General features: G+C 43.2%; 1 protein-coding gene across 1 annotated transcript in view; it reads left to right on the top strand.

Annotated features, from left to right (window-relative positions):
* Positions 1-24,760, top strand: part of RTFDC1 (replication termination factor 2 domain containing 1) — a 56,105-nt gene continuing 31,345 nt past the window's right edge. The window contains 7 exon segments of the mRNA XM_011978146.1: positions 1-69; positions 3,616-3,665; positions 3,667-3,703; positions 4,583-4,677; positions 5,979-6,072; positions 8,580-8,719; positions 15,734-15,812. Coding sequence (XP_011833536.1) covers positions 1-69; positions 3,616-3,665; positions 3,667-3,703; positions 4,583-4,677; positions 5,979-6,072; positions 8,580-8,719; positions 15,734-15,812 — 564 coding nt within the window.

Below are 24,760 nucleotides of genomic sequence, written 5' to 3' on the forward strand. Positions count from 1 at the left end.
ATGGGTTGCGACGGGGGAACAATCCCCAAGAGGCATGAACTGGTGAAGGGGCCGAAGAAAGTTGAGAAGGTCAGTGATGTGGGCGGGCTGTTGGGGACCGGGGATGGTGGGAATTTGACGACCCCAGGAAACGAGAGGAAGTAAGAAGAGGGAGCCAGCGGGATTCCAGACCTAGCTGCGGTCTTTTATTCCATTCACAGGACTCAAAATTAACAACAGTATTAAGAGTGGACATTCAGTGATTGCTGACTATTGCCATTCACTGGACAGTAATCTTAACGGGATATCGGATGTAATTATCACAGTAGCCCTGTGGCTGCATACTGTCATCCTCATTTTCAGACATGGAAGTTGAGGCTCAAAAGGAGAAAGTTGCAAAGTTAGTAAATGGCAGAGCTTAGGGTTTGAACCCTACCTGCGGCTAGTAGCAATAATACAAATACCTAGTGTATATTGAGTTTTGTATACACTAACTTCATTTGCTCAGAGAAGCCTCCCCAAACTGTTCCCTTACCACATCCTTTTATAGACTGTCTTATCACCCTGCACACGGCTGTTCGTGGTTGATTTGTATCAGTCTTCCCCGCTAGACGGTAAGTTCTTGATAGCAGAGGCTGCCCCTTTTTTTCTCTGCAACTAGCATAGTTCCTGGCACAGTAAATATTCTGAATAAATAAATGAGTGAGTAATCCCTAATCTCACAAGCAATCGAGGAAATTGTAATAATTTCTTTGCTACTGACAGGGACACTGAGTCCAGGGATATTAAAGTGACTAAGATCACACAGCTGGTAGGTAGTGAAGCCAGGATTCCCATCCACTTATTCGGAATTTCAAAGTTAGCACTAGTAATTACTTTTTAATGATAAAATATTTGTAAAGCACCTAGTAGAGTGCCTGGCACACGTGGAGACTTCATGTATTCTGATTCAGGAGCCAGAGAGTTTGTTTTAAAAGGTAAACCCCTTAGGTCACTATTGCATTTGAAGCATTCCAGTGACTTCCCATCACATTAAGAATAAAATCTCATCAGGCGCTGTGAGCAGACCCAGCCTGTGTTTCTGACCTCATCTTCTGCCCCTCTCCACCTCTTTCATACTGTTCTAGCTAAACAGGCCCCTTGCTCTTCAACTTGGAGTGTGAATTCATCCATCTGAAATATTCTTCACTGAGACTGTCACATGATGAGTTTCTTTACTTCATTCAGTTCTTTACTCAGATGTTATCTGTCCACTGTAGCTGAAATGTGGCTCACTTCCAATATTGTCACTTCTCTTCTTTACAGTGCCTACCACTGTGTTACTTGTTTATTGTCTCTTTCCCACGTAGACAGGAACCTTGGGTGTCCTGTCTGTAACCCCTACCATGTGTCTGCCACATAATAGACACCTAAAATACATGTGTGAATGTGAGAATGAATGAATACCCAAGAGGATGAAGTGTATCCTCTGATCATACCTACATTTAAACAGGCTAATGCTGGATAATTAGCATTCATGAGTGCTTTTTTGGCTTTCACCAAAAAAGTGTTTGGCTCAATTTTGTTTTCTTATGCCCTGGTCTGAAAAAAGAGTAGCTTAATGAAAGGCTTCACAAGAAACAGGTGTCGGAAGAGGGTAGAAAAGAAGGAAGAACGATTCAGAAAAGCCAGAATGCTTAGGGAGGATGGATTTTTGTTGTCACTATTCACACAACAAATGCTTAATAAGTGGTTACCATATATACATTGTTGTAGGCCCCAGGGATATAGCAGTGAACAAGACAGAGTCTAGCCCTGGTGGAGCTTACATTTCAAATCAGTATTGTGAAATCTGCCCTGGTTCCTAACGCAGAGCACCTAAATTCCTTGTAATTTCCTGGGTGACAGGATCATCTTTTGTTCTAATAAGGCAATTCTTGGTGAGCTCCTGGATGGGGACTGGTCACCAGAAACACCAAACCAAGATTAGAAGCTTGGAACTTTCAACCCCACCTCACCGCCATCCTTTAGGGAGGAGAGGAATTGGGCATGGAGTTAATAATCCATCATGCCTACATGGGGGGTTCTCCATAAAGAAGTTGAGGGTTTGGAGATTTTCTGGGTTGCCAACCACATCCACATGCCAGGAGAGTTACTCACCCCAGCTCCATGGGGACAGCCCTGCACTTTGGACCCTTGCAGACTATACCCTATGTGCTTCTTTATCTTGCTATTTATTTGTGTCCTTAAAATGTATTTGTAATAAGTCAGCAATGGTAACTGAACTGTTTTCCCACATCTGAGACACTAGCAGATTATCAAACCTGAGTGGGGCATTGTGGTAGCCTTTGATTTATAGACAGTCAGAAGCACGGGTGACAACTTTTGAACTTCTGACATCTAAAGTTGGGGTAGGGGACAGTATTATGGGACTGAGCCCTTAACCTTTGGGATCTGAGGCCATATCCAAATAGGTGGTATCAGAGTTGAGTTTAATTGTGAGACATCTGGCTGCTATCAGAGAATTGCTTGGTGTGGGGAAAATCCCATACATATTGTCAGAAGTGTTCTGGAAGTATTGAGTGTTGTGAGTGAAACTATAGAAAAAACACTTGTCTGGCCGGGCGCGGTGACTCACGCCTGTAATCCCAGCACTTTGGGAGGCCGAGGTAGGTGGATCACAAGGTCAGGAGATCGAGACCATCCTGGCTAACACAGTGAAACCCTGTCCCCACTACAAATACAAAAAATTAACTGGGCGTGGTGGCGGGCACCTGTAGTCCCAGCTGCTCAGGAGGCTGAGGCAGGAGAATGGCATGAACCCAGGAGGCAGAGCTTGCAGTGAGCCGAGATAGCGCCACTGCACCCCAGCCTGGGCGACAGAGCGAGACTCTGTCTCAAAAAAGAAAAAAAAAACCAAAAAACACTTGTCTTTCCAGCACAGATATGTAAAAACTTAGAAGATGAAAGAGCCTAGAAAAGAAGAGAGACCTGGTAAAGACATTTTGTACTGCTTTTTGGAGGGAACCAAGTTTTAAAGGCCTGGATAAGGAGTGATTTGTCACTTTTCTCGCTGTCCCCAACTCTCTGAGGTGCTTTTTGAATATAACCTAACCTCTTGGTGCCTCGCTTTCCTTATCTACAAAAGTGAAAATACTAACTCATAGGGTTTTTCTGAGGATTAAAAAGTTAAGTCATGGAAACTGCTTAGCACGGTGCCTGGCACACAGTAAGCGTTTAAGCAGTTTTTACTTTAAAAATTAAATTCAGAGGGCCGGGTGTGTTGGCTTACACCTGTAAACTCAGCACTTTGGGAGAGTGAGGCAGGAGGATCACTTGAGCCCAGCAGTTGGAGAACAGCCTGGGCAACACAGGGAGATTTCTTCAGAAAAATAAAATAAAGTTAGCGGGGAATAGTGGCGCTTGCTTGTGGTCCTAGCTACTTTGGAGGCTAAGGGGGAGGATTGCTTGAGCCCAGGAAAATTGAGGCTGCAGTGAGCTGTGATTGTGCCACTGCAGCCCAGCCTGGGCAACAGAGCAAGACCCTGTCTCAAAAAATAAATTAATAAAATAAATGCAGCGGGATTGTTTTCGTTGTCTTTTTTTCTTTTCTCTTCCTATTTTCTTCCAAATGTGCCGTCCTGTTAAATTATTCAGGTTTGGCATTTGAAGACTGGGGAAGAGTGGTGCAGTCTAACAGTGAAGGGAAAACAGGAATGGGAAGGAGTAGGACATGGAATATGATGTATGTGGAAATGTCATTCGAGGGCCAGGGAGGGTCTTACGTCTGGATTTTCATACTGTGGATAAAGTTTGATGTATCCCTTAGTAAATAAGCCCCAAAACACTTATTTCTGTTAAATCGAACATTTTATAAAGTGTTATGTAGTCTTTGTTCTGAACTTTTAAAAAAAATGCTTGTCTTCTTAGTTCTTAAGTCTTTAAAATCTGCCATAACTGAGGGGGCTTTCCCATTGTTAGAAATTAATCAAACACACTTTGTTTTTCTCTTTTGTACTTTTGTATGTCCTCCCTAATTTATTATGAAGATTCAGATGTTAATATTTGTATGTGGCTTGCATGAATAGTTTAATAATTTTATATAAACTCTTTTTCTTTGTACATGTCATATGTAGATGGGCCTTTATTTGATGTAGTATCAATTACTTGTGACTTTTAAAATCCTGACTTCAGCCAGGCACAGTTGCTCATGCTTGTAATTCCAGCACTTGGGGTGGCTGAGATGGCGGATCAGTGGAGTCCAGGAGTTTGAGAGCAACATGGCAAAACCACATCTCTACAAAAAATACGGAAATTAACCAGGCGTGGTGGTGTGCACCTATAGTCCCAGATGCTCCGGAGGCTGAGGTGGGAGGATTGCTTGAGTCCGGGAGGTGGAAGCTGCAGTGAGCGAAGATTGTGCCACTACACTCCAGCCTGGGCAACAGAGTGAGACCCCGTCTCAAAAACAAAACCCAACTTCCTATGTCATTTTCATTATCTTTGATTTAAAAAAGAAAAATCATTACAGTGTGGTATTACCGAATATACTTTTATATGTAGAATTGTGAACCATGTGTCTTTCAGAGATGAAAATTAATTGAATTTTTTTGTTTTTTATTAGGTCGACAAAGATGCTGAATTAGTAGCCCAATGGAACTATTGTACTCTAAGTCAGGAAATATTAAGACGACCAATAGTTGCCTGTGAACTTGGCAGGTATGGTTTTTACAGTTAATGAAGATGAGTTTATGAAGTGATTTTGAGGAGAATTTTGATGTGTAAATGCAGTTTTCCCTTCATCAAGCGTGAATTATCCCAAGCAGATTTGTGAGGCATAGGCTGTTGTTCCCTGTCTCTGAACATAGTTCTGCACTCTTCTAGACAGTTTGGTTTATTTAATCCATGGTTTGAAAACTCAGGGGCCGGGCTGGGCGCAGTGGCTCACGCCTGTAATCCCACCACTTTGGGAGGCTGAGGAGGAAGGGTCACTTAAGTCCAGGAGTTCAAGACTAGTCTGGGCAATATAGTGAAACCACACCTCTACAAAAAAATAAAATTAGCCTGGCATGGTGGCATGTTTCTGTAGTCTCAGCTGTTCAGGAGGCTGAGGCAGCTGGAGCCTGTGAGTCTGGGAGGTTGAGGCTGTAGTAAGCTATAATTTCACCACTGTACCCCAGCCTGTGCAAGAGTGAGACCCTGTCTCAAAAAAAAAAAAAAGCAAACTCAGGGGCCAATAGAAGCTAAGTTATAAGCATAAACACATGAAGGAGCCATGCGAGGAACAGGAGAGAATGGCAGGGAATGGAGAATACTGGAGAGTCCATGTCCTGTCCAAAGCGGGAGCTGCCACTCAGTTCCAGCCAGTTTTTACAGCTCAGTGATGTGGGCCTAGTGATTCCACACCTTCTGGTTTTAATTTTTAAAGAAAAATAGGAAATGTGTACTTATACATTAAATTTCCCAATTAAAAAAATCCTTGTTCAGGTTACATTCAGCCTTCTAACTGCCAGTTTGCCACCTTTGATTTAAACTAATTTCTGGCTGGACGCATTGGCTCATGCCTGTAATCCCAGCACTTTGGGAGGCTGAGGTAAGCGAATCACCTGAGGTCAGGAGTTTGAGACCAGCCTGGCCAATATGGTAAAACCCCGTGTCTACTAAAAATACAAAAATCAGCCAGGCATGGTGGTGGGCGCCTGTAATCCCAGCTACTTGGGAGGCTGAGGCAGGAGAATTGCTTGAACCAGGGAGGCAGAGGTTGCAGTGAGCCGAGATTGCACCATTGCACTCCAGTCTGGGCGACAAGAGTGAAACACTGTCTCAAATAAATAAATAAATAATTTCCTTCTTTGTATGCTCGGAAATAGTTGAAACAGGGTTAAATTTACTTTTTAATAATTCAGGGCATTTCTCTTATCAAATGTAAATGACTTTTGGATTGTGGTCAGTTTATTCTTCCTCCTTTGGTTATTTGAAAGTTGCTTGTTGACATAATATTCTAATACTTACTATTGCAGACTTTATAACAAAGATGCCGTCATTGAGTTTCTCTTGGACAAATCTGCGGAAAAGGCTCTTGGGAAGGCAGCATCTCACATTAAAAGCATTAAGGTAACACTAGTGATTCTGAAGTGCTGTGAGGGTCTGAAAAGTGGCTGAGGTTTATTTTATAGAATTTATACACGTTAAAGACTGAACTCAGAAATTTGAGATTCCATTCCCACCCGGCCATCTAATACACATATGATCTTGGGAGGTCACGTAAATCTCAAGCCACGAGTTCCACCATGCGTACTTCCTTCATTATAAATCTGTTGTGATTTCACCTGTGTGCTGTGCTTTGAAAATTTTGATGTTCTGTATTAATGTTGGGAGGCATTATTTTTGTAATTAAGATTCACCTACTTGGATTTTGGGTTTGGAAGGTACTTTTGTAGAATTAGAGAATTTTATGGATCACTGTTAAATCATGTGGTTACCATCTGGTGATTAGAGGTTCTGATTGACAGTTAAAGTTCTTCCATAAAAGTTGAAAAAACAAGTTTTTTTGATAAAGGAAGTTTCTTGAGAGGACACAGCTTTTTAAATGTGGTCAGTGGGAGAAAAGAAAGGTAGTGAAGAATTTGAGAACCATGAGGCTAGTCAAACCTTCGTCTCACTGTAAATGACTTACTTGAGGCCACGTGGCTAGTGAAGTACTTAAACCAGAACCAGATCCCTTAACTCCCAGTCTAAGGCTGTAGGTTTTGCCTTCTTTTTCTTTCTTTCGTATTATTATATTAGGCTTTTTGTTCCAATTCTTGGGATTGATTACAAGATATGTTCGTTTCAGGCAAATTTGTAATTCTGAAATGTAGCTAATGATAGTGCTGTAGAAATTATTCTGATTTTAATGGTCTTTTACCTTGTGGAAGAGAATTTATTCCTGAAAAACCTGTGGTAGTATGAATCGTCTTACATCAGAAATGTGATGGACGATTCTTTAGTAGTTCATAAGTGCTATGATTGGGTTTTCACTTGCATGTGTAAGATGTGCCTCTCTCAAACCTTGTGACATCAGCACATTACCCATCTGATGAGAAAAAAACTGCAGTTATTGAAATTAATTCTTACAGTTCTATACTTAAAATACATGTAATATTCAGTTTTATGTGGTTGAATCTTTAATGGAAAAAATCTCCAAGAAATTACAACGGTAAAAAAAAAAAGGATACAAATAAAACAATGCTAATACATAAGATTGTCATTACTGTCAATTGATAGTCCACAAATACTCAGAGCAGAGAACTCAGTGAGACACGTGCTGATTCTCAGCCAGGAAGCTGATTGGATGAATGGTGATTTGCCTTTGGAGACACTCAGCTGCTCTCTATAGTGTTGAAGTCAAAATGGTCTCGTTAAATATGAATAAGTGCCTTGAATGCGAAAGTAGAGCTATTGTATCAAATTCTTTGTAAAGTTGGAAATTCTTGAAAACCTGAATGACTGTGTCTTGGAGTATGACAGTATTTTCTGGCTAATATTCTGCCTTAGCTTTTAGGCCATGGCCTCAGATTTTACTGTCTATTCAATGATTTATATATATATATTTTTTTGTTTTGCTTTTTTCAACAATTATATAAATATAGATGGTCGGTAACATGAAGCAGCCTCAGGAGAGAAAGCATTCCGTTCTGGGTGGAACCCATGCAAAACTGTCTCTTAGTGGAGTAATTTTTTATGTGAGAAGGTACTTTTCCTTAAGTTAAAAAAATTTGTATAGTAGAAATAACTAATTTACTTGCTAGTCAGTGAATTGAAAAGATCTTGTTTTCTGTTTTCTTTTCTTTTTCTTTTTTTTTTTTGAGATGGAGTTTCTCTCTTGTTGTCCAGGCTCGAGTGCAATGGCACGATCTCAGCTCACTGTACCTCCGCCTCCTGGGTTCAAGTGCTTCTCCTGCCTCAGCCTCCTGGGAGCTGGGATTACAGGCGTGCTCCACCATGCCTGGCTAATTTTGTATTTTTAGTAGAGAGAAGGTTTCTTCATGTTGGTCAGGCTGGTCTTGAACTCCCGACGTCAGGTGATCTGCCCACCTCGGCCTCCCAGAGTGCTGGGATTACAGGCATGAGCCACCATGTCCCAGCCTTGTTTTCTGTTTTCTATTTATGGTTTAATATTATATCTGTGTTTCTGGCCGGGCACAGTGGCTCAAGCCTGTAATCCCAGCACTTTGGGAGGCCAAGACGGGCGGATCACGAGGTCACAAGATCAAGACCATCCTGGCTAACACGGTGAAACCCCGTCTCTACTGAAAAAAATACAAAAAACTAGCCGGGCGAGGTGGCGGGCGCCTGTAATCCCAGCTACTCGGGAGGCTGAGGCAGGAGAATGACGTGAACCCAGGAGGCGGAGCTTCCAGTGAGCTGAGATCCGGCCACTGCACTCCAGCCTGGGCGACAGAGCGAGACTCTAGAAAAAAAAAATTATATCTGTGTTTCTTATGGACCAGAGGAAAGTAACTATGGGGAAGAGATTTTGATGGGAAGGGCTAGAATAACAATTTGTTGACTTAGGTGGTTAAGGCAAAGGATGATCTATTTATCAAATGAATTGTTAAAATATTAATGGTTTTTCCCAGAATGTGACAGAGCTGAAGCTTTCTGATAATCCTGCCTGGGAAGGGGATAAAGGAAACACTAAAGGTGACAAACATGATGACCTCCAGCGGGCACGTTTCATCTGCCCCGTTGTGGGCTTGGAGATGAATGGCCGACACAGGTCAGTGACGCACCTGGGACAGATGATGTGGGAGGCTGGAGGAATAATGCCGGTCTTGGTAGCAGTGGTGCCATAGCTTAGCAATCATGTGGCTTTCTTTCTGGTGTCCTTGGTTTGGTAGCGCCTTAGAGGAAATGGTGCTCGGTCATGAGCACATTCATTTCCATCAGCCATTGCTACAGGACTTCCTGCAAGACCTAGCCTAGTCTGTGGCCTTCTGTTCTTGAGGTGGGGAAACAAAACCTGAAGTGAAGTGGGATTCTGAAAAGTTCTCATGTGACACTTATGAAACCTGAGTTTAGTTCTTAGATCATCTTTTCCTGTGGGACAGAAAGCAAAGGGCAAATGTTTCCCATCAAGCAAATCCCATTTCCTTCTAGTTACTAATTTTTAATTTTTATTATGTTTTATAGTTTTATTTGTATCCTTTTTTTGTTTTGTTTTGTTTTGGTTTGGTTTTAGTAGAGATGAGATCTCACTTTGTTGCCCAGGCTGGTCTTAAGTTACTGGCCTCAAGTGATCCTCCTGCCCAAGTACCCCAAGTGCTGGGATTGTAGGCATAAGCCACCACGCCCAGCCACTAAGTTTTATTTTTGTAGAGATAGGGTCCCCCTATGTTGACCAGGCTGGATTCAAATTCCTGGCCTTGAATGATCTTCCCAAAGCACTGGGATAACATGTGGGAGCCACTGCACTTGGTCACAAATGCTGAAAGTTATGTAGTAGCAGGCAGAGTTATGGAACCTGTGGTTAATCAGTCAACCAAAGGCTCAAAAAAATGGTAACTTACCTTGAATATGTAACAGATTCCCTGGCTATAGCACCAGGAATCTCATGGTTGAGATTTTGTGTAGCAAATGTAAGCAACCTGTGTATTTTCCTCTTTCAAAAATATGAAGAGTTGAATGGGTTAGTACATGCTTTTTCATAGGATGTCTCACTAAGCAAAAGTGTTAAGCCCTTTCCCCCACTTTTGAGAAGTACAGGTATACCTCGGAGATACTGTGCGTTCTATTCCAGACCACCACAATAAAACAAATATTACTGTAAAGCAAGTCACAGAAAATTTTGGTTTCTTAGTACGTATAAAAGTTATCTTTATCAGAGCATGCTGGCTCCCACCTATAATCCCAGCACTTTGGGAGACCAAGACAGGAGGATTGCTTGAGGCTAGGAGTTTGAGACCAGCCTGGATAACAAGGTGAGACCCTGTCTTTACAAAACAAAATTTCTTTTCAATTAGCCAGCCCTGGTAGCATGCCCCATAGACCTCGCTACTTGGGAGGCTGAGGCAGGAGAATTGCTTGAGCCCAGGAATTCAAGGCTACAGTGAGGTATGATCATGCCACTGCAGAGCCTGGGTGACAGAGCGAGACCCTGTCTCAAAAAAAAAAAAAAAAAAGATGTTTATACTCTAATCTTTTAAGTGTGCAATAGCATTATGTCAAAAAAAAAAAAAAGTACCTATCTTGATTAAAAATTATTGCTAAAGAATGCTAACAATCATCTGAACCTTCAGTGAGTCATAATCTTTGCCGGTGGAGCCTCGATGTTGCCTTGATGTCGATGGCTGCTAACTGATCAGGGTGGTGGTTGCTGAAGGTTAGCGTGGCTGTAGCAGTGTCTTACAGTAAGACAGCAATAGAATTTGCTGCATCGATTGACTCTGACTTTCACGAAAGATTTCTCTGTATGTAGCAAGTGATGCTGTTTAATAGCATTTCACCCATAGTATACCTTTCAAAATTGGAATCAATTCTCTCAAACGCTGCAACTACTTTATCAATTAAGCTTATGTAATATTTCAGATCTATCACGTCAGCAATATTCATAGCATCTTCACCATGAGCAGACTCCATCTCAAGAAACCACTTTCTTTGCTCATCCATAAGAAGCAACTCCTCATCCATTTGGGTTTTATCATGAGATTGCAGCAATTCCATCATCTTCAGGCTCCATTTCTAACTCACTCTCTTGCTATTCTACCACACTTGCATTACTTCCTCCACTAAAGTCTTGAAACCCTCCAAGTCATTCATGGGGTGGAACTAGCTTCTTCCAGACTCCTGTTAATGTTGATATTCTGCCCTCCTGTCATGAATCACAGTTGTTCTTTTTTTTTTTTTTTTTTTTTTTTTTGAGATGGAGTTCAGCTCTGTTTCCCCGTCTGGAGTGCAGTGGCACAATCTCGGCTCACTGCAACCCCCACCTCCTGGGTTCAAGTAGTTCTCCTGCCTCAGCGTCCCAAGTTGCTGGGATTACAGGCACCCGCCACCACGCCCGGCTAATGTTTGTATTTTTGGTAGAGACGGGGTTTCACCATGTTGGCCAGGCTGGTCTCAAACTCCTGACCTCAGATGATCTGCCTGCCTCAGCCTCCCAAAGTGCTGGGATTACAGGCATGAGCCACCACAGCCAGCCAAATACAGATGTTTTTAATGACATCTAGAATGGTGAATTCTTTCCAGAAGGTTTTCCATTTACTTTGCCCAGATCCATCAGAGAAATGGCAGAAGAAGGCTATGGCAGCTATAGCCTTATGAAATGTATTTTTAAATAATAAGACTTTAAAGTCAAAATTCCACCTTGATCCATGGGCTGCAGAATGGTGGTTGTGTTAGCAGCCATGAAAATAACTTTAATCTCCTTGTGCATCTCCATCAGAGCTTTTATGTGACTTAGGTGCATTATCAATGAGCAGTGATATTTTGAAAGGGATCTTTTTTTTTTTTTTTTGAGCAGTAAGTCTCAACATTGGGCTTAAAATATTCCGTAAGCCATGTTATAGACAGATGTGCTGTCATTCAGGCTTGGTTCTTCCATTTCGAGAGCACAGGCAGAGTAGACTTAGCATCATCCTTAAAAGCCCTAGGGTTTTCAAACGGTAAATGAACGTTGGCTCAACTGAAAGTCACCAGGCACGTTAGACCTTAGCGAGAGTTGGCCTGTCCTTATGCTTTGGAGCCGGGCATTGACTTCTCCTTTTTAGCGGTAGAAGTCCTACGTAGCATCTTCTTTCAATACAGGCTATTTTATCTACTCTGAAAATCTGTTGTCTAATGTACCGATCTTTTTTAATGATCTTAGCTAGATTTTCTGGAGAACTTGCTGCAGCTTCTCCATCAGCACTTGCTGCTTCACCTTGCACTTTTATGTTATGGAGACGGCTTCTTTCCCTAAACCTCATGAACCAACTTCTGCTAGTTTCCAGCTTTTCCTCTGCAGCTTCCTCACCTCTCTCAGCCTTCCTAGAATTGAAGAGAGTTAGGGCCTTGCTCTGGATTAGGCTTTGGCTTAAGGATCTGTCACTGTGGCTAGTTTGATCTTCTGTCCAGGCCACTAAAACTTTCTTCCTGTCAGCAATATGGTTGTTTCACTTTCTTACCATTCATGTGTTTATGGAGTGGCACTTTTAATTTCCTTCAAGAACTTTTCCTTTGCATTCACAGCCTGGCTAAGTGTTTGGTTCGAGAGGCTGGCTTTTGGCCTATCTTGGACCTGCCTTCCTCACTAAGCTTAATCATTTCTAACTTTTGATTTAAAGTGAGATACATGTAACTCTTCCTCTTATTTGGACACTTAAAGGCCATGGTAGGGTTCTCAGTTGGCCTAATTTCAATATTGTTGTGTCGCAGGGAATAGGGAGAACTGAGAAGGAGAGAGGTGGGGGAATGGCCAGTTCATGGAGCAGTCAGAACACACACATTTATTAATTGAGTTCACCATCTTTTATGGGTGTGGTTCCTGGCACCCCAAACAATTACAAAAGTAACATCAAACGTCACTGAGCACAGATCACCATAGCAGATGTAGTAATCATGAAAACATTTGAAATATTTGAGAATTACCAAAATGTGACACAGAGGCATGACATAAGCACATGCTGCTGGGAAGATGCTGACAGACCTGCCGGATGCAGGATTGCCGTGAACCTTCAGTCTGTAAAATAATCACAGTATCTGCAAAGCGCAATGAAACAAGGTATGCCTGTATCCTTAGTAGCTGGTAGTCCAGACTGCCCTCTGGAATCTTCTGTCAAACACATGACATATTGAAAGGTAGCATTTTTTACTACTTTCATTCAGGAAAGGGGTGGGGCAAAGCATCTCGAATAAGTAAGAATGGTTTTATTGAACCAGCAGTATTTAATCTTGAGCATTCTGGCCCATTGGTGTCCGTTTATTTAACAGGGGTACGTGGACACCCTCTCAGTGTGCCAAGGAACGTTGCATGTGGCAGACTCTGCCAGGGCAACTAACTGTCCTGTTCTGAAATGGAACAACTAGGGGCTTCATGAATTTGGAGAGAAGTACAGTTTAGGACCCAGGACTTTTGCTTTTAAATACTACACTCTTCTTCAAATAATCTGAATTTAAACCATTTAGGGCTCTCTCTAAACCACCATTGGGGTCAAGTAGGACATATTCTGGGGAACGAGACTCATTTACCTAACCATGTCCCACTTGTGTGTGTGTGTGTGTGTGTGTGTGTGCGCGCGCGCGCACGCATGTATATATATATATACACACACACATATACGTGTTTGTATTTGAGGCGAAAGTCACATAACATTGGCCATTTTAAAGTCTATGTTTCAGTGGCATTTAGTACACTCACAGTGTTGTACAGTCACCGCCTCTATCTGGTTCCAGAACGTTTTTATCACCCCAAAAGGAAAACCCTCTGCCCACTACATAGGTACTCCCCATTTCCAGTCTGTTTCTGTCTCAATGGATTTACCTTTCCTGGGTATTTCATATGCATAGGATCATACAATATGTAACCTTTCGTGTTTGGCTTCCCACTTGTTTTTAAGAAAACTGTAGCTCACCCCAGAAGAGGAACTTAGCAGAAGCGAGCTCCACAGTGGGGTCTCGCGTAGGAGTCCCCTGCAGCCTGCCGCTCGGATTGTGGCTTCCCCTGTTGTTTCGCCTTTGGTTTGCTGGTCAGTCTCTTCTCCTTTTTCTCTTACCCAGTGAATTGAGCTTCGCTTATTTTGACTTTGTCCATCTGTTATTGATAAGAGCCTCCACACTTGAAATTGATGATTGGATTAGTTTGTATATGGTCATCCCTTGATATATGTGGGAGACTGGTTCGCAGATCCCCTGTGGATACCAGAATCCATGGATGCTCAGGTCTTTGATATACAATGGTACAGTATTTCATATAACCTACACACATCCTCCTGTATACTTCAAATCAACTCTAGATTACTTATAATACCTAATACAATATAAATGCTGTGTAAATTGTTGTTATACTGTATTGTTCGAGGAATAATGATAAGAAAAAGGTCTGTGCACGTTCAGTACAAATGCATTCATTTTTCCTCCCAAAGATTTTTGATCCGGGTTGGTTGAATTCACAGATGCAGAACGCGTGGGTATAGAGGACCAGCTGTATTTAATAAAGTTTGTATAATGAAGATTTAAATATATAGAAAAGTAGAAATAAACTGTTACTGTAATAAAAACATTGGGCCTTTGTAAAAAGAAAAATAGCTTCCTAATTAATAATTTGTAAGTATCTATAAAATAGGATTTTAAAAATTCTAAACAACATTCAGTGAATTTAGTGCAGTGTTATGAACTGGATTTTGGTTAGGCAAATCTGCATCTGCTATAATCCCCGGGAAATTAGAGAAAATTTCTCCTGTGGCGTTTTTCAAGGAATGCCTGAAGTGAAATGTGAAAGTGCTTTATGCCGCTCTCCAGCCATGGTGGTGGCATTATTCGTTGTTTGTTTAATGCCACCCTCCCCCCACCACACACCCACATCCACGCTTCTCCACGCCTCTGCATATAGACGTAGAAATCAACATATATTCTTCCCAAACTATCATGGGGTCACATTATATGGTTTTAATAACATCTCTTTTTCCTTCTACCCTGTCTACCTTGGACATATTTTCGTGACCTTGAGTACAGATTTACCTTCTTTTTAATAGCTGTTTGGGTGTTTATAATTTATTTGACCATTTCCCTACTGAGGAACATGGAGGTGACTTCCTTCCTTTCCTTTTTACCTTGCTATACTACACAACTTCCTAGCACACATTTGTATGTTTGCACACTTGTGGGCATGTTTCTGTAGGAGAAATTCTTAAAAGCCACACTTTATTTGGTACTGCCAAATTGGCTTCATAAAGTATTGTACTGTGTTGTATCCACCTGACAGCAAATGCGCCTGTGTCCTCAGTTTCCAGCTGGATACTTTCAGTCTCTTTTCTTCTTCTTCTTTTTTTTTTTTGTTTTTGTTTTTAAAGAGACAGAATCTGTCCCTGTTACCTAGGCTGGAGTGCAGTGGCACTATCATAGCTCAGGCCATCCTCCCACCTCAGCCTCCCTAGTAGCTGGGACTGCAGGAGTCCACCACCACACTTGGCTAAGTTTTTTAAAAGTTTTTTTTTTAAAGATAGATTCTCAGTATGTTGCCCAGGCTCATCTCAGACTCCTGGCCTCACGTGATCCTCCCACTTTTGGCCTCCCAAGCGCTAGAATTTACACGTGTGAGCCACTGTGCCCAGCCCCAAGCTCTTGAATTACTTACTGCCCGATAGATAAAAAATTGATGTGTCATGGTTTTAAAAGGCATTTCTTTTAACATTTGAGGTTAAGAATCCTTTGGTCTTTATATATTTTTTGTGTGAACTGCATGTTAGTCCTCTTTGGCCATTTTTCTATTATGATGTTGGCTGTTGCTAAGACCTTTTTGAATATTCATAAAATAAGCTCTGAATCTTATATTTATTGGAAATATTTCCTCCCTGAGTTCCTGTTCTTTTGACTTTTTATGGTTGTGGTTTCAGTTTTGATCTTTTTTTTATTTTGTATATAACTGATTTCTTTCTTTTTTTTCTGGCCCTTTTCTATGAGAACGTACTGATTTTTTTTAATGGAGTGAAATGTAACCATTTTAATCTTTGTGGGTCGTGGCCTTTGTATCAACCGAATAAATGTGAGTTGATCATGTGATTAATACAGTCATTTCCCCACTGGGTTATTTCTCCAGGTTCTGCTTCCTTCGGTGCTGCGGCTGTGTGTTTTCTGAGCGAGCCTTGAAAGAGATAAAAGCAGAAGTTTGCCACACGGTGAGTTCCTGACATATACCATTTGTTCCTTCTCCGTAGCTGAGGAATCAGATGGTTTAGGGTTCTTTCCCTCCATTTGTTCTTTCTGAAATCAGCTCTCATAAGTTGCTTTTCTGCTTCCATGGCTCTTGGTTGCTGGATTACAGACCCCAGTGACCTCTTATCACCTGACCACTGCCTGCCAGTCCGGGTCAGACCACCTAAGGGCTGTTTCCTGAACGTGCCGCTGCCTCAGTTTCCTCTAGTGGACCTGCTGTCCTGGAAGGCCTGCTCCCCGTGAGCCTCAGTTCTATAGTTCTTACTTGTTCTGTGACTCCCTGGTGCTAAATCTCCTTCCACTCCCCAAGCACCTGGTTATCTCACTCCTCCCATCGTCATGTAGTTGCATATGTGTGTGTCTGTTTCCCCACCAGACTTAGTTTTCGAGGGTAGGAAACAAGGCTTGTTCATCTCTTTATCCGCAGGACTTATTCTCTCCAGGGCATGTAGCATGCCCTCAGTAAATACTCGCACTCGCATGATTGGCAAGTAACTAGACATGAGAGCTAGCCTCAGCTCACGTAGAGGAAATACTGATGCTTTGCTTTAATGGCGCTGCTGCTGCTGTTGCTGAAGCCAGAATGTGTGTGTGTCTTGGGTGTACTGTTGACCCATCGAAAGCGTGCTGCTTCATTTAATGTCATGGATGCCAGCAGCTTCTGACTGTATTTTGCCTGTATCAACCCTGTTTGTATTTCATTCCCCTCCCCACTGTGTTGTTGCTCCCTGTTGGGAAAGCCAGCAGCTTTCACTAAGTGACGGTTAGGGGCCAGCGCCTCTTCGAGGCACTGATCTGTGGGATAGCATGCTGAAGAAGATCCATGAAGGCCCTTGCCCTCCTGCATCCCACATCCTGATTAGAGAGAGAGACACCCAGCTAGATGAGCAAGGCAGACTCGATTGTGACCGATGCTAGGAAGGAAAGACATGAGGCCATGTGTTGGAGGGAGAGAGGCTGGCATAGTGGTGGTTGGCAGAGGCATCTCTGGAGGTTTGAGCTGAGACCTGCAGGGCACAAGGGAGCCAGCTGCGCACAGCCTGAGTAGCAGCCTCTTAGGCAGCAGGAACAGCATGTGCAAAAGCTCAGAAGTGATAGAGGACTTTGCGAGTTCAGGAAACAGAAAGTGTGAGAATGGAGGGCTGGCGAGGGGAATAGATGAGATTGAAGAGTTAGGCAGGAGTTATCTCATGCAGGGCCTGGGGGCCACATTGGGGCTTACAGATTTTATTCTAAGAGCAGCAGGAAGCCAGAAGGCAGCTTTAAGCCAGGTGGGATGTGCATTAGTTTTATTCTAAAAATCCTAGCCATGGAGGAGGACACTGGGTGGCTCCCGTTGTCTAGGCCCAGAGGCAGGCAGAGGTGAGTGGGGAAGAGGTCAGTGGGGGCGGTGAGTTGTGTCCACTTTGGGGTGACTGTGTGAATAAAGGCTTCTTAGAATGAGGAGTCTGTCTTATTAAGCTTTCTTTTAAGAAAAGAAATTCAGAGAAGACATTTGGGAATCGGTTGATATTCAGCCAGAAGTATTTATTATGTCTCCCGTATTAAGATGATGACATAGATTCCAAGGGAAAGTAAGATGTGGATGACACGGTTCCTGCGCTCAGGGAGATTGCGGTCCTGCAGGAATCAAAAGTTATAGGAAACATCGTGCTCTGCTTTGCTTTTTGAGGCCAGGTACCAAATAGATGGTAAAGATACTGGCATTAAGGGGCCAGAGAACCTTCTTTAGTCTGCTGGTGAGAAATGGCTTTATAAAGGGAGGGGCATTTGTTCTGGGCCTCAAAGGAAGAGCATGGTTATTGGTTGCACTCCCAGGGATGGAGAGATTGCTGGTGGTAGCGGTGCTGCCCTGGGGAGGCGCACAGCCAGGCACTGGGTGCCTCTGCAAGGCGTTGTCTGGCAGGACAGTGACGCCCATTTTGCTATCCTTCAGACCTTCTGCTTGCTTTGAGGAGAAATTCTCCCTTTGATCCTCACATGTCTGTAACACTCTTTTGACTGCCTAAGAAAGTAGACTTTAAGCTCAGAGCTTTAGCAGGCAGGATCTAACAAAACTGTTTGGTATTCTCTGCATTTTTATGGTAACTTTATATTTATGGCAAAGAGTACTGTTTTTATATATTTATCCTAGGAATATAAAGTTAACTGTTAGGTTGGGCACGGTGGCTCACGCCTGTAATCTCAACACTTTGGGAGGCCAAGGCGGGTGAATCACCTGAGGTCAGGAGTTCAAGACCAGCCTGGCCAACATAGCAAAACCCCGTCTCTCCTAAAAATACAAAAATTAGCTGGCTGTGGTGGCACGCGCCTGTAATCCTGGCTGCTCGGGAGGCTGAGGCAGGAGAATTGCTGGAACCTGAGAGGCGGAGGTTACGGTGAGCCAAGATCGTGCCACTGCACTCCAGCCTGGGCGACAGAGTGAGACTCCATCTCAAAAAATAATAATAATAATAAAGTTAATGGTTAAAATTAACTAGAAACAATGGGTAGATTTAAATAAAAATACTAAGATATTGACAGTACAGTTAGCAGGGGAATGGCTGAAGTTTGCAAAACACTGTTGTAAGTCCTGCTGGGACTGTGATTGGTTAGTGGGGGAAAGAGGGGCAGCAGTATTCATGGGCGGAAGCAGCTGGACAGCCATACTGAGATGAACGGCAGGTGTGATCCAGGCCTGGTCCTGTCAGGACTGTGGGGTGGGGTACGGGAGGAGGGAGAGAGGCCGAGGTGTGAGTTGGACTGGACTGGGGAAACCTTCGAATACCAGAAGGAGGAGAAGGAGTTCTAGTTCTTTAGAGTTCTCAGAATCATTGTAATGGGTAACCAGGCTTGGAGGACCTACTGATCTAAAGCAATCCAGTTTTTTTCTTACGCCCATAATAGTACCCATCTCTTAGATGGGTGCACAGTTGTCCTTTGTGTTGGTTGGCCTAAAACATCCATACTAATAACCATGATGACGTGTGCACAGTAAAATCACACTGTCTGCCGAGCTTCACAGAGAAGCTGATTCTGTTCCATGGAAACACAGCGTTACGAGGGAACTCTGACATCACATTGTTGATGCTTGGGAAATTTTACTGAAAGCTAGTAAGCTTTCAACAGTCTGTACCTTGCACTTCAAGGGCAGGGAAGGAGGCAGGAGGAAAGAGGAACAGGGCCGTGTCAGGACTGCACAGCGACAGTAGAGACCAGGTGATGAACAGGAGCATAGGCTCCTCCTGGCTCCTCATGGAGGCCGCCTTGGCTGTTGCGACCTTCTGCAGTTAGGACAGGATACTGGTTGAAATTCAGGAATACCTCAGGAAATTGTCTTAAAAATAAATCCGTTGCCAACAGAGAATGAACGAGATAATGAATGAACGAGATAATGAATGCTTTTTACTTGTATGCTGTACATCAAAGCTGCCTTTGCAGAGCTGTGTTGAGTACTCTGCTAGTTTGCTGGGGCTGCTGTAATCAAGTAGCCAAGCTGCTGGATGATTACCGGAAATTCATTGTCTTACAGTTCTGGAGACTAACGTCCAAAATCGAGGTGTCATCAGGGTTAGCTTCTTCTGAGGGAAGGATCTGGTCCAGGCCTCTCGTTGGCTTATAGCTGGCCTTCGCCCTGTTCACATCATCTTCCCTCTGTCATGTCCGTCTTTGTGTCCAAATTTTCCCTGATTAGGACACCAGTCCCAATACTGGATTAGAGCCCGACTTAATGACCCCATCTTAACTCATTACATCTGCAGTGACTGTGTTGCCCAGTAAGGTCACATTTTGAGGTACTAGGGCTTGGACTTCAACATATGGATTTTTGCAGGGGGATGTAATTCAACCCGTAATACACAATTTAGAAAATAAAATCAGAGAGCGCGGGGCCGCGCGGTGGTTCACGCCTGTAATAAAATCAGAGAGCGTGGGGCCGCGCGGTAGTTCACGCCTGTAATAAAATCAGAGAGCGTGGGGCCCGGCGCGGTGGCTCATGCCTGTAATCTCAACACTTTGGGAGGCTGAGGTGGGTGGACCACTTGAGGTCAGGAGTTTGAGACCAACCTGGCCAACATGATGAAACCCCATCTCTACTAGAAATACAAAAATTAGCTGGGTTTGGTGGTGCATGCCTGTAGTCCCAGCTACTTAGGAGACTGAGGCAGGAGAATCGCTTGAACCCGGAAGGTGCGAGTTGCAGTGAACTGAGATCATGCCTCTGCACTTCAGCCTGGATAACAGCAAGGCTCTCTCTAAAAAAAAAAAAAAAAAAAGGTAGAGAGCATGGGACAGTCAGTGGCACATTAGAGTAGGAATCATTCATTTATGCATGCAACCTTAGTCTGGTCTGTGCTGCTGTAACAGAATACCCAAGAATGGGTAATTTATAAAGAACAGAAATTTATTTCCTCACAGCTCCAAAGTCTGGCAAGTCCAAGATCAAGGCAACAGCGTCTGGTGTGAGCCTTTCTGCTAGGCTGTAACATGATGAATGCATCACACGGAAAAGGAGGGAAGGAGGGAGAGAGAGAACGAGAATAAGAGGGAGCCTGCCTTGTCCTTTAATAAGGATCCCACTCCCACATCCATCCATTCGTGCAGGCAGTGTCCCCATGACCCCAGCTCCTCCCATGATGCCTTGCCTCCCAACACCACAGATTAGGGATCAGGTTTCCAACACATCAACTTTAGTGGGCACATCCAAACCATAGCACAACCAGTACAACAGTTTGGACTCACACACCAGCTCTGGCTTTGGGAATATCACCTCACCTCTTTAACCCTCAGATTCTAATATCTAAAACAAAGGAATTATAGTAAATTTTCAGATGCTTTTTATTTAGACACAAAATTCTAAACAATAACGTTATAAAATGAGGAAATAAATGGCGAATTCATATACTTTTATCAAGAGTCAAACTCCAATTTCTAATTTCAAATTTCTGAAGTTTAATAATACTAAGTACAGGTTGAATGTTCCTTGTCTGAAATGCTTGGGACCAGAAGTATTTTGAATTTCAGATTTATTTGGATTTGGAATATTTATATAAACATAATGAGGTATCTTGGGGATGGGACCCAAGTCTAAACACTGAATTTATTTACATTTCATATACACCTTATTCATATAGAAGGTAATTTTATACAATATATTTAATAATTTTGTACATTAATGAAAGTTTTGACGGTGACCCATCACATGAGATCAGGTGTGGAATTTTCCATTTGTGACATCCAAGTTAGCACTCAGAATGTTTCAGATTTGGAAGCATTTCAGATTTCAGATTTTCCAATAAGGAAAATCTAACTTGTATTTTGGTCAGGGTTGGCTAACTGCTATAACAAACAACCCCAAAGTTCCAGGGGCTAATCCAGTGGACAGCCTTCTTCCAAAGGTAAAGATTCAGGCTGCTGCTGTCTTGTAGCTCTGACCTCTTGTTTTGGTCAGAAAGAGAAAAGAACATCTCTTTTAGGAGGTTGTTATGGACCAGGCCTGGAAGGGATGCGCTTGGCTTCTACTCATGTTATATTGGTCAGAACTCAGTCACATGGCCACACCTGCAAGGTAGCTAGGGAAATGTAGTCTAGCTGGATGCCCAGTAAGAAGAGGCGAACACTAACCATTCCTGCCAAACTCTGCCAAAAAGAAAAGTGATGGTGCAGTTTCAGGAACTGTAGTGCATCACAAAACATGAATGAAGGGAGTCAGTGTTAAAGTCTAAAACAAATATTTTCACTTTTTAGGTAATGCCTAAAATTCAGAGAAGCCAGTGTTGTAAGAACGTCAGGAACCCCAGTGGTATTTTGGGTATGCATTTTCTCCACTTTTCGGTCTGCAGTTTCACCTACAGTTGGCTTTTCAGTTCACTGGAAGAGACTTGAGGGTTGGAAATGGCTTTGGTGCCATGTTCTAAAACACATGGTACGCACATTGATTTCAGTAAACAGGGTCCAAAGAGACGTTGTTGCTAGGTGTTTTTGTGTTTACTAGAAACAAATCGCTAGCCAAAACAATTAATTGTATTCCCTACTGTGCTGTGCGCTTCTTGTAATACGAAGAACTACACTGGAGTAATTACAGGCTGCCAAATAAATGATAGGCGTGTTACTCAAAGCATGACCCACAGACCTGCAATATTGTCATCACCTGAGAGATTTTTTTGTTTATTTTTTAAGAAATGCCCACTCTAGGCCAGGCACAGTAGCTGACACCTGTAATCCCAGCTTTCTGGGAGCTGAGGCGGGAGGATCACTTGAGGCCAGGAGTTCAAGACCAGCCTGGACAACATAGGGAGACCCTGTTTCTACAGCAAATTTTAAAATAGCCGTGGTGGCACACACCTGTAGTCCTTGAGAGGCTAGGACAAGTGGGTGGCTTAAACCCAGGAGTTCAAGGCTGCAGTGAGCTGTGATGGTGCCACTGCATTCCAGCCTGGAATGAGTGAGACCCTGTCTCAAAAAAAACAAAAACAAAATAAAATAAAAAGTTAACAGAGAGAGAAGAAAAGGAAAGAAAGACTGACTCTCAGGCCCTACCCCAGACCAGTTGAAATAGAATCTACATTCTAACAAGATCCTTGGATGATTCGTATGCACAGTAAAATTTGAAAAGGGCTGACGTAGGACTGGGCGCAGTGGCTCACACTTGTAATCCTAGCACTTTGGAAGGCTGAGGCGGGCGGATCACAAGGTCAGGAAATGGAGACCATTCTGGCTAACATGGTGAAACCCCGTCTCTACTAAAAATACAAAATTAGTCGGGCATGGTGGCGCATGCCTATAATCCTACCTATTCAGGAGGCCGAGGCAGGAGAATTGCTTGAACCCGGGAGGCGGAGGTTGCAGTGAGCTGAGATTGCGCCACTGCACTGCAACCCGGGCAATGGGGCAAGACTCTGTCTCAAACGCTGCAGATGTAGAGTACTGAAGTTGTGATCAGTAGCATTGGACTTGCTACCTCTGTGGCTTCATTTATTTAGGCTTTGTAGATAGGCGAATGGGATGTGTAAATGTTTTAAAGTCAGAAGTCCAAAAATACATGCTCACACTGTCTACCTGCTTTTCATGGAGGAGGTGGAGCAGAAAGAGAAAAAGTTAAGTTAGGGAAAAGGAGTGTCATCAGAAGTGGTCAGTGCAGCTGATTCTGGTTTTCAGGCTTTGGCCTTCTTCAGATTATCTTAGCCTTCTGCCATCTTTATAGTCTCTGTGAATATTTAGCCTCAAGGAATCACATAAGACACAGAATACGCAGCCTTAAACTTTCACATGTTAATTTTGTTCTTTTACTCTACCCATGAACACACTGAGGGTCTGATCAGGAGAGAGAGCCTAGGCTTCTTGTTTTCATGGTCACGGAGGCTGCTGCTTTCCCTTGGCCTCCCTGGCCTGTCACAGCTGCCTGCCTCCCAGCCTCTCGGCCTCCCTGTCTCTCGGCCTCCCTGCCTCTTGGCCTAACTGTCTCTCGGCCTCCCTGACTCTTGGCCTCCCCACCTCTCTGACTCTTGGCCTTGTTTTCCATTGCTGTCCCCACTCCACTGAAGCCCAGTCTCAGGCTGCTGCATTCCACCGTGCATTTAGTGTACTTTTATTATTCTACTTTATCCCGCTGTTACTGAAATGTTTTTTTTTTTTTTTTTTTGAGACGGAGTCTTGCTCTGTTGCACAGACTGGGGTGCAGTGGTGTGATCTCGGCTCACCATAACCTCTGCCTCTTTTATTTTGTATGTTTAGTAGAGACAGGGTTTCATCATATTGACCAGGCTGGTCTCAAACTCCTGCCCACCTTGGCCTCCTAAAGTGCTGGGATTACAGGCGTGAGCCACCATGCCTGGCCATACTGAAATGATATGTTTGTTCAGGACACATCTTCATTATAGCATTTAAGCATGTTGGGGGCAGGTGTTTGTTTCAATTTGTGCTTCTTTGTGTAAGGTAAGGTGGGGTAGCTTCCTGGGACTCAGCAGTCACACTGCAGAGTGTAGCTGCCTGGTCCAAATACCAGCCCCACCTTCCCAGCTGTGTGGTCCCAGGAACATCCCATCGTCCCCCTGTGCCTTGATTTTCTCATCCATTAAAAGTGTTAGACATTCCTCTGAGCGCTTCCCACCCAGGAGCACCCATGTCCTCCCAACAGTGCTGGTGGGCGGGTGCTCTTACGGGCCCCTTCACAGTATGTGACTGGGTGTGCCACGAGTTAACATTGGAATGAAGTGAAGGCAGGCTGGTATTTTAAGTAACTTGAAAGATGTAAGCTTTTTTATTGTTCCTTTAATGGGGTTTACATTCAGTTGCTATTGAGTTATAAATTACCGGGGACATAATCGTGGCTAATCTGAGCTTTCTGAATGAACAGCCCATCAGCATGTAGCCAGCTATCACCTTTGGAGGTGCTGTGTTTGCCTGTAAAAATGTGTAGGAAGGCGGTGGCGTGCTGTCATGGGGCTCTTGTGTTCTTTTTGAAAGTCTTAGTAGTTTCCATATGTGCTTTCCTTGGATTAGATATCCAAGGGGAAGAAAGTTTTGTTTAAACAAAGGTGTTAATTTTCTGTGGTTCCTTGATGTTTGATGTGTGGGATCTGCCTTCCAAATCCCTTTTCCTTCTGTCTAGCTATGATGTTTTCCCAGGGCTATTTCACACAGTGACTAGACTTCATTTCTATGCATGGGAAGCTTCCATTTACTGAGGTGCTTCCACTTTGCGTTGGAATTATCTTTCTTAAATTTCCTCTCCTCTGGTTCCTGTGTTCCCTGTTTTAAATCTCTTGTATGTTGTGCTATTTAATAGTCACACACTTGTTTCATGTGATGCCGTATGAACTGCTTTAGAGAAGGAGGATATATATAAAGTTCTCCACAACAGCAGCAGCAGCATCAAAGTTGTGGACTTTCTAAGGGAGGAGACCCAGATCTGTGAATAGAGATAATCGCGGCC

The sequence above is a fragment of the Mandrillus leucophaeus genome, unplaced genomic scaffold (assembly GCF_000951045.1).
Source record: "Mandrillus leucophaeus isolate KB7577 unplaced genomic scaffold, Mleu.le_1.0 Scaffold19, whole genome shotgun sequence".
NCBI lineage: Eukaryota > Metazoa > Chordata > Mammalia > Primates > Cercopithecidae > Mandrillus > Mandrillus leucophaeus.